Here is a 17,030-nt window from a genome sequence, read left to right on the forward strand (position 1 = left end):
AAAAGCAGTATTTGATATAGAAGAAATAAAGAGAACGAGATAGAAGATTAAGAAGAGTCAATCCAAGAATGAAGCATATTATACATTTATATGACCAGATTAAGAGAAAGGAAAGTTTTGCCCTACTAGCATATGGTCTTATACTGATAATACAATTTACTTTGATCTCAGGAATATTGTGATATGATTTAAGGTAAGTGAAGACAACATGTTATGTCATAAAGACAAAATTAGTAATGACTCTAGAAACTATCTGGGTGGCTCAGAACTCGGACCATGACTCTGAGTTTCTTACTGAGTTAATTTAAGAAGATAGCTTAGGGCCTCCCCAGTGGCACAGCGGTTGAGCGCAGGGCTGCAAAGCTGCCTGCAGCCTCTGCAACGCCGGTTCGATCCCTGGCCACCGAGAGGGTCCCACATGGCGCGCAGACCTCTCCTGCGCCCACTGCTCCCCTCAGCAGTGTATTTCGTCAGTCTGCCTGTTCTGTTCCCTGCTCTGGCACTGGTGAATTCTCTCACCCTCCCGCATGTTTCTGACTGTACCCAGTGCCTGTATAAATAAAATAAATCTTAAAAAAAAAAAAAGAAGATAGCTTAAATTAAGAAGATAGCTTCCATAATATCAATGCTGCTTTAACTGAAATAGTTATAGAATTATATATTCTTACAAAATATCTTCTATCTCTCACTATTGTATTTGTCTAGTATAAAATAATTCATTGACATGAATTCTAGTTTTATCCTTCCCTCCAAAAAGCAACAAGTCAAATGCATATAAATACCATATTTACATCTTAAATATCTTTAAGTAGCTTTAATTTTTTAACTGTATATGCATCTTGTGATGGCACATTTCTGTTTTGGTTATCCTTTCTATCTTTCTATAACTACTCTCAAGAGAATAGTTGGCTTCTCATTTGTGTTGTAAGCGACAATCTTTCTGACAGAAAATCTCACTTTGTAGAACAGGCAAGATCTTAGCACATACATTTCTTCATGTAAGAAAACAAATATACTATATGTCTTTCTTTTTCATTCAGAACTAAGTGATAGTTTCAGGTTTATCATTCCAGATACAATTTAAGAGTGCCTAGGAAAAGAAAATTCCAGATTCCATAATGTGAAATCATGTTTAGAAATTCCAGACTTCAAAAAACTAATACTTTAAAAACTCCAAGCTACTTACATTTATCTAAACACTGATCTAAAGAAATATAATACACCAATAACTATAACAAGTTCATTTAAAACAGAAATAAAGACAAATGTAAATATATTGAAGAATAATGTTACATTACTTTTATCAATATAAAAACTTTCACGGACAATTCAAAAAACCTTTACAAGGTTTGAATAAATTCAGTGACATAGCATGAAAATATCCTCTAATTCTTAAACTTTTCTCTTAGAGAATTTTAGGACTAAAAATGATTTAAAAAAGAAAAAAAGCATGGCTAGAAAGTTTTGGTAATCCAGTTTATGGTGTGGCATGCTCTATTTAAAAAGAAATCTTGGTTTTTTTCTATAATGTTATTTCTTCAGTTGAGGTCATTGGCCTTCTTAGTTTTCTGGCCTTTCTTCAATCTCTCCTTCATGCTCCCTTCCTCACTGATTCCATGGGTTCCCATCCCTGATATTCTCACCATAGTTTTCCTGGTCCCTATTTACCACTCAGCTCCTGCAACTCCAGTGCCCTCCATCCTTTCTTTACCAACCCCTACCCCTCAAGTCCCTTGAAGAAACACATCCAGCCTCACTTTTCACTTTCTCAAAAAAAAAAAAAAAAAGAAAAAAAGAAAAAAGAAAGCGGAAAATAAATTTGATAGGAAAAGTACTCTGAGTTAAACTGCTGGATTGGGGAATGAGAGGAATTAGGGCCAGGCAAGCCAGGTAATTTGGGGGAAATAAAGTAAAATTGCTGCCATGGACAGACTCAGAAACTGCCGAGAGGTGGTGGCCCTAAGCATTCTTAGGAGAACTAAACAGGTAAGGAAACTGCACAATAAGAAGACTGGCATATCAGAATAGGGTGCCCCACACCAAAGAAAGAACTACAGTCAAAGTGGTAGTCAAAACTACAGTCAAATCTTACACTAGTTGGAAGATTTTCCAAATAAAAAGAAATATGAACACGGTAGTACTGAAACTGAAATAAGTAACACTGTACAAAAGTCTTTGTGATAAAACAGAAAATAAAGCAAAAGTTCTTTTTTAATAACAAAAAACTGCTACAAGAAAAAAGCAAAAAGTTGCTAAAAAATCTCTCTTTCATAATAAGAGGTGGGATATTTAAAAATGAAGATTTAGAGGAAAATAAATGGAGGTGGCTTATATGTATGTCTTCAACTCATAGCTAATATGGAATCAAAAAGAGCTTTTCAAAAGAAAAGATACTAAAAATATCTACACAAATCCACTAGATTCAATTATGATACTTCTGATACACTTTGTTTTAGAAGATTATACTAAACAAAATCAATCAAATACTACTAATTCCTTCAGTTTTCATGTTTAATAACTTCATTTTATGTTGTCTTTAATTCTTATTTTTTTATTAGTTGTCTTTATCTTTTTATTAGTGTTATCTAACAACTTACATTAAACTGCAATATATAGATAGCACTTATATTTTTGTAAATTTGTTTTTACTTGTATTTTCTAATATATTTACAAGTTACAAGGATTGAAATACATTTAGTTCATTGATTTTTAAAAAATAATTTAATATTTTTTAATAAACAGTGATAGTAAATCTAGCTTATCAACTGAAAAAAATCAAAATATTAGGACTATCACATTTGTTCTAGTATTGAAATCACAAGTGGTGGCGGGAAATCTTTTCCTTTTTTATAAAGATTCATTTATTCATGCATACAAGAACTGGGGTACAGGCCAGATGCGCAGGAGGGTGAGAGGATTCATCAGAGACAGAGTGGGGAACATAACAGGCAGATCTACTGAGATACACTGCTGAGGGTAGGAGCAGGTGAGACAGGAGAGGTCTGCCGTGCCATGTGGGAATCTCCCTGGCCAGCCAGGAATTGAACCTGCACTGCAGAGGCTGCGGACAGCTTAACAGTGCTGTGCTCAACCACCTGTGCCACCAGGGGAGGCCCAGGAAATCTTTTCTTAGACTGTTTAGAAATGACAGAATCAGACCAAATTCAACTGTCTATGGCAAAGGACAGAAAGCACACAGAATCAGAAAGGGAAAAAAGATTTCAGAGAAATCAAAGTCAGGGACAGAATCAAGTATCTGCATATCATGTGCCAAACACTGTTAGTTTTCATTTAAACAAGTTTCTAAAATCACTCTTTATTTAAAGAAAATTCTGTTCAGCACTTAAATTCTACTTACTTGGGGTCACTGGAACAGTTAAAAGTGCCCGTACGTATTCCAAATCTTGACACCTTTTTCACCATTTTCTCCCAATGGATTTTACCTACCAGGGGACTTCTGTCATTTGCTATGACCTGTTCCCCAAAAAAGAAAAAAGAACAAAAAAACAAAACACCTTTAATTACCCAAAATGGAGTCAAACAAACCATTTATATGTATGACTTTGCTTGTTGAAAAAGATATTCTGCTCCTAGTTTTGTTCACTATGTCATCATATTATCATCACAATTCTAATGTAATAGGAACAACTATTCAATTGGAAAAGACTTAAAACATTAAATAAAGGACATTAAATTCCCACCCCCTGTGGCAGTTCCATACAGGGGGAATCAAACCACATTTTTAAACTAGCCACCAGTTGGATTGTTCTCCAGAATTAAGTCATACAGGAAGAAAATGGCACTTGGAGTAACTTCTGTTCTGAAAAGGAAATATAAAGCAATAATCCCAATGACGCTTTCAGAAAATTATCACATGTGGGCTCAACAGTTCAAATTTCACTATTAAAAAGGGTAATTCTGGAAAGCCAAGCATATATTCTATTAATCTATGTTTCAACTAAATCACTACTACTAAATTCTAAGTAAATTCTATGGCTTTAAATTTAAAATAATAATAAATTTCTTTTTTTTAAGCATTAATATTTTTTCCCTTTATTCTCTAATCTTCCAGCTCTGAAGGCGTAATTTCAATAAAAATCTGAGATGTTCAGGAGGGGAGAGGGTAGGAGAATAGAGAACAGGGTGGTAGAAGATGGTGGAGTGTGGTAGATGACTGTGGGCACTTTGGTGGTGGGAAACCTATGGTGACTACACCTGAAGGGAGAAATCCTATATTGTGAAAAAATTAACAAGGATTTTTTTTTTTTTGATGTGACCCTCGCCGGTGGCGGGGGAACGAACCGGCGTTGCAGAGGCTGCGGGCAGCTTTGCTGCCCAGCGCTCAACCGCTGCACCACCAGGGGAGGCCCAACAAGGATGTTTTTTCAAAAACCAAAAAAAAAAACCCAAAAACCCCACAGTAAAATAAATAAATTTACATATTACAAAAATCCACGCAAACAAAAATAACTATATTGAAACAAAGGAAAGCCAAAATGCCTAAAGTCTTCATGAAACCCATCTGTTTGATTTCTTTTAAGCCTAGGATATATAAGCCAAGTTTATTTTCATGAAGGCTATATTACTAATGCTATTTAATGCAAAATTACAACACAATACTCTGGGGGATTCTAATCTTTCTGGGAGGAAGGGCCAGTTTCATGGTTCACAAAGCCTCCAGGAAGTAAATTCCCAGAAGGGTGGGTGAAATCATTTACCAGTGTCAATAGTCAAGTGGCTGGGAGAGGCCCCACATCTGTGGCCTCTCTGCTGGGAAGCCAAATCAAGTTCAAAAGGCAGCACAGAAGAGAGTACATAGTGGCAACAAGTGACTTAAAGTTGGCTTTATGTGACAACAGATGACAGTAACCCCTACATATATCATATAAACTGTCATATCAACACAGACATCCACACATATATAACATTGCTTAGATGCTTTTACACACACATGCACACACACAATCTAGGGCATCAAGCCAAAAGTTTTTATAGTGATTTTTAGTGAAAATAAATTGAGAGACACAAGTTATTATTCAGATGCTCAGATGGCTGAGGTAACCAGAAGAGGGCAATTTGAGGACATGGTCTAAGTAGGTGAAAGTTTGTTATGAGGAGGTTCACCCTGGTTACATTACCCTACAATTCACTAGCTTTCATATTTTTCCATGTTTGCAGGAGGGGAGAGGGAGTGCTTTATATATTTATAAAGTAAAAGTGCTTTACAAGTTCCACCTGAAAAATAAAGTATATCAAGCAAAACAGGCATTTCTTTTCTCCTACTCAAGCCAATGTGGTAGTTCTCTTAAATCAAATACAAGAAATCTTGAACTTATTTTTCATATTAGTTATAAGGATTAGGAAGTTCCTGTGCAATCCTATTATCATACTCCTACTCTGTATTTTCTTTTTTAAAGATTTATTTATTTATGCATACAAGATGGGGTACAGGCCAGACGTGTGTGGGGGTGGGGGTGAGAGGATTCATCAGAGACAGAGTGGGGAACAGAACAGGCAGACTGGCTGAAATACACTGCTGAGGGGAGCAGTGGGCGAGGCAGGAGAGATCTGCTGTGCCATATGGGCACCTCCCTGGCCGGGGATCGAACTTGTGCTGCAATGGCTGCGGATAGCTTCATAGGTTGCACTTAACCTCTTGCGCCACCAGGGAGGCCTCTGTCTTCATTTTTAAAGAATTCCCTTTTCACTTTCCCATTGCCTAATCAGGGTTGCAAATAACCCAAGCATTTCAGGTCTGTGTTTATGATGACATTGCATCAAGAGATTCAAGAATAATCAATGTAAAGTATGGCCCTGTGTCTAGGGGTATCTTTCAGTAACAATGCTGATCACTGCACAGGTATTTTTCACACTTACAGCTCCAATACTAAGAAAAGGAGGAATCAGAAGGGGTTATTGCCAGGCAGCACTGGTTACAGTACAAACAGAAGCATACAAAGAGAGGTGGGAACATCCCAGAGGCAGGTACATGACAATGTTTAACCCCAGAAACTTATTTATTCACAAAGCTGTTCGAGCATCTGCTTTTGAAGAGTTTAATGTCCCTGACTGAGGCAGTCACACAGAAATGAAAAACTGCCTAGGCATTGTATAAAAAAATTTTATTTAACTCTATTTATACAAGTAGAAAGTGCATTGTCCAATGTCCTATATAGTTGTATTATTCATCTGAAGGTTTATCATTTATTAAATTTGGAGGAGGTTGAATTAAACAATCATTAAAAATAGTATTTTCACAAAATAACTCAGCTGGCTGACTCACATGGCACAACAAAACAATCTAAGCCTATTACTACTGTGTCACACCAGCTCATATCCAGAAGTATGCACAACGCTTCTGCTGGTTTTCTTAAAAGTGGAGACATATTCCTTGGCAGTTCAGGAAGGAGGTTGTGTTCTCTGTTGGGAGTATTTTCAGAGACTACAAAAACACTGGGTTTCGGTAATACAGTCTGAGTTTCAAGTCTGGAACAGACTTCACAACATAGGCTAGAAGTGCAGCAATCTTTCCCAGGGTGTATGCCTCTCTAATTGGGATTCTTGAATTTGCTCACCATTATATTTCCTGCAGCTTAGCATAGAGCCTGGCTCATCTGGGTGCTCACTAAATATTTATGTTGAACTAAACTATTCTAGCTTTTTACAGGTTAGCAACTCATCTTGTTCTCATTACACATTTTCTCTAAGGACTCCAAGTTTTTTATTTCTATTATAATAAAATCCCCAGCAACCCATGATCTGGATTGTTTTCTGGACAAACATTAGCATAAACAGTACCTTGCAATTGCACATTGATATTCTTTTTTTTTTATTATTCTCTTTTTTTATTCTTTTTTTTTTAAGATTGATTGATTGATTGACTGATTTATACAAGCACTGGGTACAGTCAGAAGCGCGGGAAGGTGAGAGAATTCGCCAGAGCGGGGAGCAGAGCAGGCAGAAGGACTGAAGTACACTGCTGAGGGGAGCAGCGGGCGGCAGGAGAGGTCTGCGTGCCATGTGGGACCCTCCTCTGGTGGCCGGGGAGCAGCCAGGGATCGGATGGAACAGGTGCTGCAGAGGCTGCGGGCAGCTTCGCAACCCAGTGCTCAACCGCTGCGCCACCAGGGAGGCCCTGCACATTGATATTCTTGACCCCATCAGATATAAAGACTTCCAATTCAGGGTGTGTAAGATTGGGGGTTATGGGGTTGGGGAGGCAGAGATCTCCAATCCAGTATATATATATATATATATTTTTTTTTAAAGATTTATTTATTTATGCATACAAGAGCTGGGGCACAGGCCAGAGATGTGGGGGGTGGAGGAGGATCCACCAGAGACAAAGTGGGGAACAGAACAGGCAGATCGACTGAAATACACTGCTGAGGGAGCAGAGGGCAAGACAGGAGAGTTCTGCCTCGCCATGTGGGTTTCTCCCTGGCCAGCAGGGGATCAAACTCGTGCTACAAAGGCTGTGGATTGCTTCAATAGTGCGGTGTTTAACCCCTTGCACCCCCATGGAGGCCCCCAATCCAGTATATTTAAACATATACTTAAAAAAAAAAACCAAAAAACTAAAAGCAAAACAACTGCAATTTGCCTACATTCTACTTCACTGTCTAATAGAGTTCTTTAGGTTTTCTAAAAATGCTAGCACCATCACCAACCATCTAACTCAGCTGGGAAAGATAATCAGACTCTAAGACTTTTACTGGTCTACATATTTTAGAAAGCCAAATAATAAGTTGTCTTATGGCACAGATAGGTATCGTTGTTTTTAGTTCTTATTATAAATTCAATTGGCACACATTAGATTTCAATAAATATTTGTTAGATAATTGATGGGTAAATGGATAAACTAGTGGTTTGTTTGTGAATGTTCCACAGCTAGCTCTTCAGAAGAAAAAGGAAGTTCTGATTTTTATCACATACTGAAAGACAGAAGTTTAAGTAAGGGCAAAGCAAGAAAACTTAGAATGTTAGAAATAACTGTTAGGAAAAAAAGACTTCATTTCTTCCATGGATTTAATATTATTGGTAAAGGTGTCCCATAAGTGTTTGCTATTTTGAAAACTAAAATGAGCGCTTTTCACCTTGCATTAAAGAGAATATAGGATATACATAGGATATATATATAGGAAAAGACTGATATGAAAAGGGATATTCTAATACTTTGTTTAACATGAGGATAATTCATGAGCACTATTATATCTTGAAACAATTAAGAGGAAAAAATAGGAAAATCATTGATATATATTATTCAGAAAATAAACTCATTGTAATTTTCAGAGAAAAAAAATCATAAAGCGTATGGGATGAATTAGGTAAATTACAGAAATTCATCTTTCCTTTTGTAGTGTCATTCTACATGTAGTCACCAAAAAAGATTACCAGTCTGTTCCAGAAAAATAATTAACTAACCATGTGATAGAATAGCTATGTCATATGCCCACCTATTAAAATAAAAATAAATCCTTCAGTGACATGGTATATAAAATATGAGCTGCTAATTACTACATTTATGCCATTTAACTACATTTTCCCCTCAATAAATACAAAAGGAAACTATAATTCACTTGAATAAGGAAATGATATTAGAAAACAAGAAAGGAAAAGAAAGAACTTTGATATGCCTAAATATTTCTTACACAGGATACCTAAAATAAATTACCTAGGATCAATGCATCTTCACAAAATCAAAAAACAGGATAATAAAGAAAACTGAAGTTCAAATTTTAAGAACAAATAGAAAAGAATAATTCAAATTATTAAAAACTGAATTCTTGTTATCCTTTACAAGAGATTTGATAAATATTATCTGAGCTAAAGAAACAACCAGAATATTTTTCCTGTTTCTAGCAGATATTTTCAATTTTAAATACAACTAAAAAAACTACAAAAACCAACCTGGTCTTAAAGTGCTAAATAGTGAGCTTAGCTGGTGAGTACACAGTGCTGAGGAAAGGGTTTTAATCTCAATCTTCTCAGTTGTCCTGCCAGAAATTGTTCTCCCAGCCCAGCCAGCCATTTCTCATATGTAAGCCACTGGCCCCAAGAAACACAAAATGGACAGCAGTGAACAGTACAAATTTTGAGGGTCACTGAAAAAATTAAGTGTGTGTTCTACTGTACATTTTCACACACAGAAAACCGTGTAAATACATTCTAGTTTTCTTAGGAGTGTTCAACTATAAATACTTACGAGGTTTTAAAAATATTTCCAGAGAAAAATAATTTAGTGACTTCAATTTAGAATGCTAAAATTATCATTCATGATTTGTTCTTCATTTCATTCAAGTATCTTTCAAGAGAACTCTGTCACTCTGTCTCCTTAACCTATTAATTTTTCTTGTTAGCACTTTCCCCTAACTGATATTATATGAAATATTTATTTATTTAGTATCTACCTCTCCCAACTGGAATGTGAGCTATCTGAGACAGCAAGGACTTAGCCTGGTATATGTTCCTGCTGTCTCTCTAGAGCCTGACACTCATATATATGCTGAATAAACTCTTAGATTTTGTCACATACGAAGGAATTAAATCCATGGTTATCTTTAATAGGACAACAAAAATAGTAAATGATTTATAAGTCAAGAATATATTGCTAACTAGTGAAATAGAATGTATAGGTAGTCTCTAGGGAGTACTCTATAGACCAAAGAATTTTGAGATTTTTGACATGGGTCTTCCAGGTTTGGAAGGTGTTCACCATCTTCACCATTCATCTCTATGGGATCATTCAACGTGGGGACAAACGTTTACACATAGAATATAGGGCAGTGGAACTGGCTATTTAACTCAATTCAGTAATAAAACAAAAATCATCGAAACTTGTAAGTCTTCCTCAAACTATCAGAAATGTCTGGGAAAAGAAATGAAATAATGGTTTACTTATAAATTAAAGATTTAAAGATCTACAATTTAATTTTCAATAATTAACATAGAAATAAACTAGAATTCGATGACTAACACACAGACTATACCTATAACCTCCAGGTTCTCTCTTGGTTGACTTTAGAAATTACTAAATTAGGTTATCTAGAGAGCAAAAGGTCAAACAATAGGAGGAAGACTGACAGTAAAGGCCACAATGCAATCATCTGAAGAATGCTCAAATTAAAACTCTTTAGTGGATTATAGTATTATTCCAATATATGAGGCCTTTTGCAACAGAAAATCTATCTTACCATAATCATAGTACAAATCAGTGACAGAAGCAGACCTGCAGCTAAGGTCTCTAAACTCATAGCACTTTCTATCACATTTTGCAAGCATGGTTCTCTGAAAGAACTATGAAGCAGCATCTATTTTTGATTCATATACCCTGAATTAAATTTTGTTAACCCCAGTGTGACATGATTAAAAGCACTGCAAAAAGCTATCAGTGGGTCACAGATTTGCTGCTGGTTGAATATTACATGACCTTGGACAAGCTACTTTACCTCTTAGAGCCTCAAAAAGTGTCAATGTGATATGACTTTCAAGCTTTAGCCATTCTTAGACTACACTTACAAATTTAGCTGAATTCATGGTGTTAATTCACCTGATTTGTTACTTTAAGTGAATTTACATTTGAAAAATTGTAATAACTTAGCTCTGTCCTAAGCAATTATTTATGAAATCACATTTTCAACTGAAAAAATATTTTTCTAATTTACATTAAAATATAGATGATAATGTGCGCCTACTCATTTACCATGAATTGTACATAAACCACACTTTGGGAAACATAAATGATGATGTTAGTGCTCTTTGTAGGTCTAAAACCTAATGATGCTAATTAAATCTCCTACCGTAGGAGCTAGGGATTAAAATGATCATCTTACCAATGTCATGAGCAAATGAGGACCCCTACACTTCTCACAATAATTTTTCCACTATAGGCACAAAGTTGACTATTTCCCTAATAGAAGGATTCCTTTACTTCTACTTTAGTTTCTTCTTTAGATACAAAAGTTATTTAGATCACTGAATTAAAAACTTGAGTTAACAAAACTAAAACAGTGTTTCTTTATGACGATCTAGCAAGTAAAATGGATTTGCCTCTGTGGATTCTAAATAAAAACAGTCAACCCTATTTCTCTAACTAACTTACCCTGTCCCACTCTTTTTTTTTTTTTTTTAATAGAGGCATGTTTTATTTATTTATTTATTTATTTGTTTGTTTTGTTTATACATGCACTGGGTACAGTCAGAAGCGCGGGAGGGTGAGAGAATTCACCAGAGCCAGAGCGGGGAGCAGAGCAGGCAGAAGGACCGAAGTACACTGCTGAGGGGAGCAGCGGGCGGCAGGAGAGGTCTGCACGCCAAGTGGGATCCTCATCTAGTGGCCGGGGAGCAGCCTGGGATCGAACCAGCGCCGCAGAGGCTGCGGGCAGCTTCGCAACCCAGCCCTCAACCGCTGCGCCACCGGGGAGGCCCACCCTGTCCCACTCTTAATTTTCATTTCCTTTGGTCTACAAAAATCTCTTTAAGAGGACATTGGAGGAGCCTTCCCGGTGGCGCAGCGGTTGAGCGCTGGGTTGCAAAGCTGCCCTCAGCCTGTGCAGTGCCGGTTCGATCCCCGGCTGCTCCCCGGCCACTGGGGGAGAGTCCCACATGGCACGCAGACCTCTCCTGCTGCCCGCTGCTCCCCTCAGCAGTGTACTTCGATCCCTCTGCCTGCTCTGTTCCCCTCTCTGGCTCTGGTGAATTCTCTCACTCTCCCGTGCTTCTGACTGTACCCAGTGCTTGTATAAATAAATCTTAAAAAAAAAAAAAAAAAAAAAAAGAGGACATTGGAGCCTCCCTATGAGAAGTGAGTTACATCTATGAAACATGACTCAAGTATACAGCTGGTGAATACTATTTTGGAAAAAATAATTTCTTTTTAACACTGTTTCTGATACCTGAACCAGCCAGATGCCATCTTTTGTGTCTTCTACAAGCTCATAGAAGTGCATTTCACCACTGAAATTGGTACTAGAAACAGATTCAGATGCTTCTTCTTCCTTGAGTGCAGAATAGAGTTCACCCTCCATTAAGTCACCTAAAGAAAGTAAAAAAAGAACATAAGATTTCAAAATCCCATGTTCCAAACTCCAATGATAAATTCCATTTTACGCTGTTTATAAGACAGTATACATCATTGCACTTTATTGAAAAGAATAGTAGAGCCTGGATATACCAAATAAAGATTTCTATATCAGTAAATATGTAATAAGAAGCTACAATGAGTCAAGCAAAAGTTAACAAAACAGAACAATCTATTTCTTCTTAGAACTAGTCTATTGGAGTCATCACATATTTATTAGGAAATTGTTGCATTTGTACCAGTTCAGAAAGCAATCACAATATTGTTTCATATTGTGCGTAGCATGTCCAGGATTCAGACAATTTTTAAACAGTATGATTTATATAATGACATAAGATTTAGAAATAGATGCACAGAATTTGCCCCATCGCCACCTGCTTAAAATAGTAACAGTGCTATATGACTTGGACAAAAGATTACCTCTAGGAACAAATTCCATATTCATGAGCAAATTTACAGTACAAATTTAGAGCTCATATCATCAAATAAAGTTTAAAAGAAACGCTGTCAAATTATTTCAACTTTTGCTTTACATGTTAAACAATGAGAACAAACTAGATCTGACAGTAACAAAACGAGTCATAAGGAATACTTGAATTTTAAAGTTAAATTGCTATGCCAAGACCCTACTACAAAATGTGTGATCTGAATCATACTTTTTGTGAGTCCTGTATATTCTTTAGATGATATGTGGGATTCTTGTATGCTAAAAGAGACAACTATTTTTAGGAAAGCCCAAAGGAAAACCACACTAAATAAAAATCAAAAGGAAAAAAAATGTGTTATTAAACATTTTACCAACAAAAATGGTTTGGCTTTGGCAGTTAAGACCATTCTCATTTCTAAACCCAGAGAGCTTATTTAGTAGAGGTCTTTTACTTTAATTACTTCATTCTCCCCACCCTGTGGTTGAAAGAGAAGTCACCATAAACCAGTAAGAGGCAAAAATAATACGCAATTTTATATTTCTCAAAAGAAGTCTCATGTTAACAGAGAGGGTTCCTAACCTAGCAGTGAGATGTGAATTTGATAATCCTTAACCTATAAAGATGTGGATGTTAAAGTTCTTTGGAGTTAGTATTCTTATCACACTACCTACCTGGTATATTTTAAATATTTTAAACGAGCTGATATACTTGAAACAACAACAAAAAGATAACCATCAGTTTCAATTGCTTCCTACAGAAATCCCCAAACATCTTTCTTAAATTAAAATACATATTCCTTCCAGGAAGACTACCTTAAAAAAAAAAAAAAATGGATAAACTTTGTACTGGGTTGGGGGGTGGTTAATCACATCTCTCATCTAGTACTTCCTCCAAACCAACAGTTATTGAAAATGCATTCTTAAAGTTGTTAAAGATTCTACAGCACTATTTCAATTCTATTTTTTTCGACCCATTTACGTTGATGCAGCAGTGCCTGTGACCCAGAAGGGAAAAAAAAGTTTTCATCAGGTTTTTTTTTTAATCCTAAGAGAAACAGCCAAAGCAGGCAATCACTTAAAATTTTCACCAAACTTAGAAAAGCTCAAATTGTACAGTGTACACTTCATCTATATCTAAACTCATTAGTTAGGCCTAACAGTATTCCAGTATTTTTCCTTCTGGGTAACTAGCATAACAATAGTTTCAACAGACAATGTTTTGGGGTTCTTCTTATATCCGTATTAATATAAACTAACAAATAATAATTTGTCTTTAAGTGGCTGACATTCCTAAATTTTGAGGAAAGAACACTCAACTTGGTAAACAATGCTAAGAAGCTGTACTATAGACTTATTTTAACATGACCTTAAAAAGACACACCAAAACCCCTACAACTAATTCTGACCCCCTTCTCAAAACTGGGATTCACTTTTTTGTGGAGTGGGGGGATAGAAAACCTGGGCAGCTCTCTAGTAGTCGGCTTCATCTTCCCAGGTAATCTCGGTACCAGAAAGTAAGTCTGGGTCGCCCCATCCATCAGATACTCGCCTGACTTTTCCACCAGTTCCCGGACGTCCTTCTTTTCGGGCAGCCCCGAATATCCCAGACCCCGGCACTCCAGAATGGTTTTCAGCTTCTTGAAGCTCAGCGCAACCGGATCCACCAGCTGGGTGGCAAAGATGCCAGTTTCATACCACACAATGGCCTCAAAGAACCTGGCCAGGACGAACAGGACCAGAAAATAGAGGAGCAAGAAAAAGAGCTTCAGCCACATCTTCCCCCGCGTTCTCGCTCTCTAAAGAGAGCTCAGAAGACGAAAACGTGGAGGGCAGAGAGGAAGCGTTCACGCCAGGCTGGGCTCCGGCTCCGGCTCGGCGTGGCCGGGCGCGCCGCCGTCCCTGCGGGTCCTCCCCGGCCGGGAGGCAGGTGGATCTGGGTGTCGGAGCGGGGAGCGGGGACAGACCAGGAGGGGCAGAGGCGCAGAGCCTCGCGCGGGCCTTTCAGTCCAGAGGAGCGGAAAACACGGGGGAAGCTAAAAACAAAAACCAAACAAACAAAAACACCACAAAAAAAACCCGTCAATGAAACACCGACAGGAGCGGCGTGCGGGGAGCGCCGCGGGAGGGAGCAAACGGGGGCCGCCTCCCAGAACGGGGGCCCCTGGCCGAGGTGGCTGGTCGGCCTTCCAGCCCCGGAATCTCCAGGGAGGCCCCCAAATAAAACAAAATAAAATCAATTCGGATCCACAAAGGAAGGTCCGGGCTGCAGTCCCGGGCGGAGAGGCGCCGGGCCTGGGAGGCGGCTGAGGCGGCGGCCGGGCTCCCGCGGCGGCGGGTCAGGAGGGCGCGGCGCTCGGCCCGGCCAGGCCCCGGGCCCAGCGCGGGGAGGAGCGGCCGCCGCAGCGCGGTGCCCGGCTCGCAGGCCCCAGGCCCCAGCGGCCGCCCAGGCTCCGCGAGAAGCGCTGCGGCCGCTCCAGATTCGCTCGGGCCGGCGGGCGGTGCCTCTCGGGCGGGCGGGAACCGCGGCCCGGCTCCGGAGGGGGCGTCGCGGGCTCTGCAGAGGGAAGTGGGACGCGCCGCGCGACGGTCCCGAAGGGAAAAAACAAAAATAGGCCCGAAGTGCTGCCCGCGGCGGCTACCCGGCTGCCTCCGGCCGCGCGACGCCCGCCCCGCTCGGATGGGCCGCGCGGGCTCCGCCGCCGTCTCCGACGCCCCCGCCGCCTCGAGAGGCCGCGGCCGTCGCCTCCGAAGCGGATCAGCTGCGGCCCGGCCAGGGCCGAGACATAACAACTGACGTCGGCGGCGGGGCGGGGCCGGGGCGGGGCCGGGGCGGGGCCACGGGGAGCGCCCGCCCGACTCGAGGTGCGGAGAAGCGGGTGCGCGCGGCGTGGGGGCGGCCCAGACCCGCGGCCGCTGAGGGGGGCGGAGCTGCCGCCTCGCCTGCCCTCCAGACGGCTCCCGGGGCGCCGCTCCATGTCTCCGCCGCGCTCTTTCCTTTTGCGCTTAGATGTTTAGTAATTAATATGTCTGAAATGTGGGCTCTGGACTATAGCGCTTTGGGGTTTTTTTGGTAAAAATAGGGCAGCCAATGACGCTTAAAATCGGCTAAAATAGGAGCGTCCATTTATGCTGGGTCCTGGTGAATTGGGAAAATTTTGGCACAGTTGGTTTGAGTGAGTGGATAGACGTTGAACCCCAGGAAACAATTTTCCATGTCTCGGTGAGAACATGGTTGTGTACATGTCTGTTGACTGGGGTTGGCAGAAAGGGTTGTGAGATCTAGGCCCGGTGTCCTTGCCTGTTACAGTCTCCCCTCCTCCACCCGTTCCATCTCCAGGGTGTTAAAAGCCAGAAGTTGAAGCACCGAGTTTCCAGTACAAAGGTTGGCATTTTATGTTCAGGTCCAAAGTTCCCCGTGTGTTTTTTTTTTATTATCCTTTCTATGTGTGGGCACTAGGAGAAAGAGGATCTCAATATGAAATGAGCAATGTGGGCAAGCAAGCAATTCCCGGGTCTGTATTCATTTAACTCCACTGGAGCGTGTCTTCAGGTGTGCCAGTCTTGCGGGAGAAAGGAGTTGCATACATAAACTAAACAAGGCTGGCTTTTACCAGCCTGGTTGATCAGACAGGAAAAAACAGGAGTTTCAATAGAAACTTGAAACAAGAGAAGCTGTCAAATGTCCTCACTAGGAGTGAATGATTGAGGAAGGAGGGTGTGATCCTCAGTCTTGGTGAGAATGAGTAATAGAAAGCAAATAATGAACCTTGAGACTATTTCTCAGAATTGTACTCCTTTAAAATAAAGCAAACAAAGGCATTTCAGTGCTCAGCTAGTGGAGGAGGAATTGGAGGGAATGGGCCCAGGGTGTAGAGAGAAAGAATTGTGGAGGAGGTACAGGAATGTACAATAGCTCTTGGCCTCTGGTCTCCGTCCTAGCTAGCTTCAATGTAGCTTTGTTTCCAAGGCTGGCAGATCAATGTGAGAGACTGCCTTGAACAGTTTATTCTAATAAGCTTGATTCTGAAATTTCAGAAACCTTGGGCATTTCACAGTGACCCTCACACTGGGTGATATAGCTGTCCAAACCTTGACAGATAAGGTAAAGTCATTCACTACAAAGGAATGCACATACTAGCGAGGAAAGACAGACCCAATATAAAAGGAGTACCGGTAGAGAAAGTTCGGGTGAGTCGAGGATGGAACTAGCCTGACTAGAGTTTCAAATTGGAAAAATATTTGCGTGTGGGAGGGATTCAAAAGGGATTAAAGAAGACTTTTTTTTTTTTTTTTTTTATAGAGGCATGCTTTATTTATTTGTTTGCTGGTTTGTTTGTTTTGTTTTTACATGCACTGGGTACAGTCAGAAGCGCAGAAGGGTGAGAGAATTCACCAGAGCCAGAGCGGGGAGCAGAGCAGGCAGAAGGACCGAAGTACACTGCTGAGGGGTGCAGCGGGCGGCAGGAGAGGTCTGCGCGCCATGTGGGACCCTCCTCTGGTGGCCAGGGAGCAGCCGGGGATCGA

The 17,030-nt window shown here is 40.0% G+C and overlaps 1 protein-coding gene across 3 annotated transcripts in view; it reads right to left on the reverse strand.

Moving 5' to 3' along the window:
• Positions 1-14,814, reverse strand: part of LOC119259147 (E3 ubiquitin-protein ligase RNF103) — a 72,807-nt gene extending 57,993 nt beyond the window's left edge. The window contains exons 1-3 of one of the 3 annotated variants that reach the window (XM_037527779.2): positions 14,056-14,809; positions 11,895-12,034; positions 3,359-3,474 (exon numbers count right to left, since the gene is read on the reverse strand). In XM_037527779.2, coding sequence (XP_037383676.1) covers positions 3,359-3,474; positions 11,895-12,034; positions 14,056-14,281 — 482 coding nt within the window. In that variant the 5' untranslated portion in view covers positions 14,282-14,809. Of the gene's footprint in view, positions 1-3,358; positions 3,475-11,894; positions 12,035-14,055 lie in introns of all 3 variants that reach the window. The other 2 variants (XM_037527783.2, XM_037527781.2) reach the window with 2 other exon arrangements.
• Positions 14,815-17,030: the final 2,216 nt, after the last annotated feature.

Source organism: Talpa occidentalis, unplaced genomic scaffold (assembly GCF_014898055.3).
Source record: "Talpa occidentalis isolate TD23 unplaced genomic scaffold, MPIMG_talOcc4v2.1 talOcc4.5, whole genome shotgun sequence".
In the NCBI taxonomy this organism is placed as follows: Eukaryota; Metazoa; Chordata; class Mammalia; order Eulipotyphla; family Talpidae; genus Talpa; species Talpa occidentalis.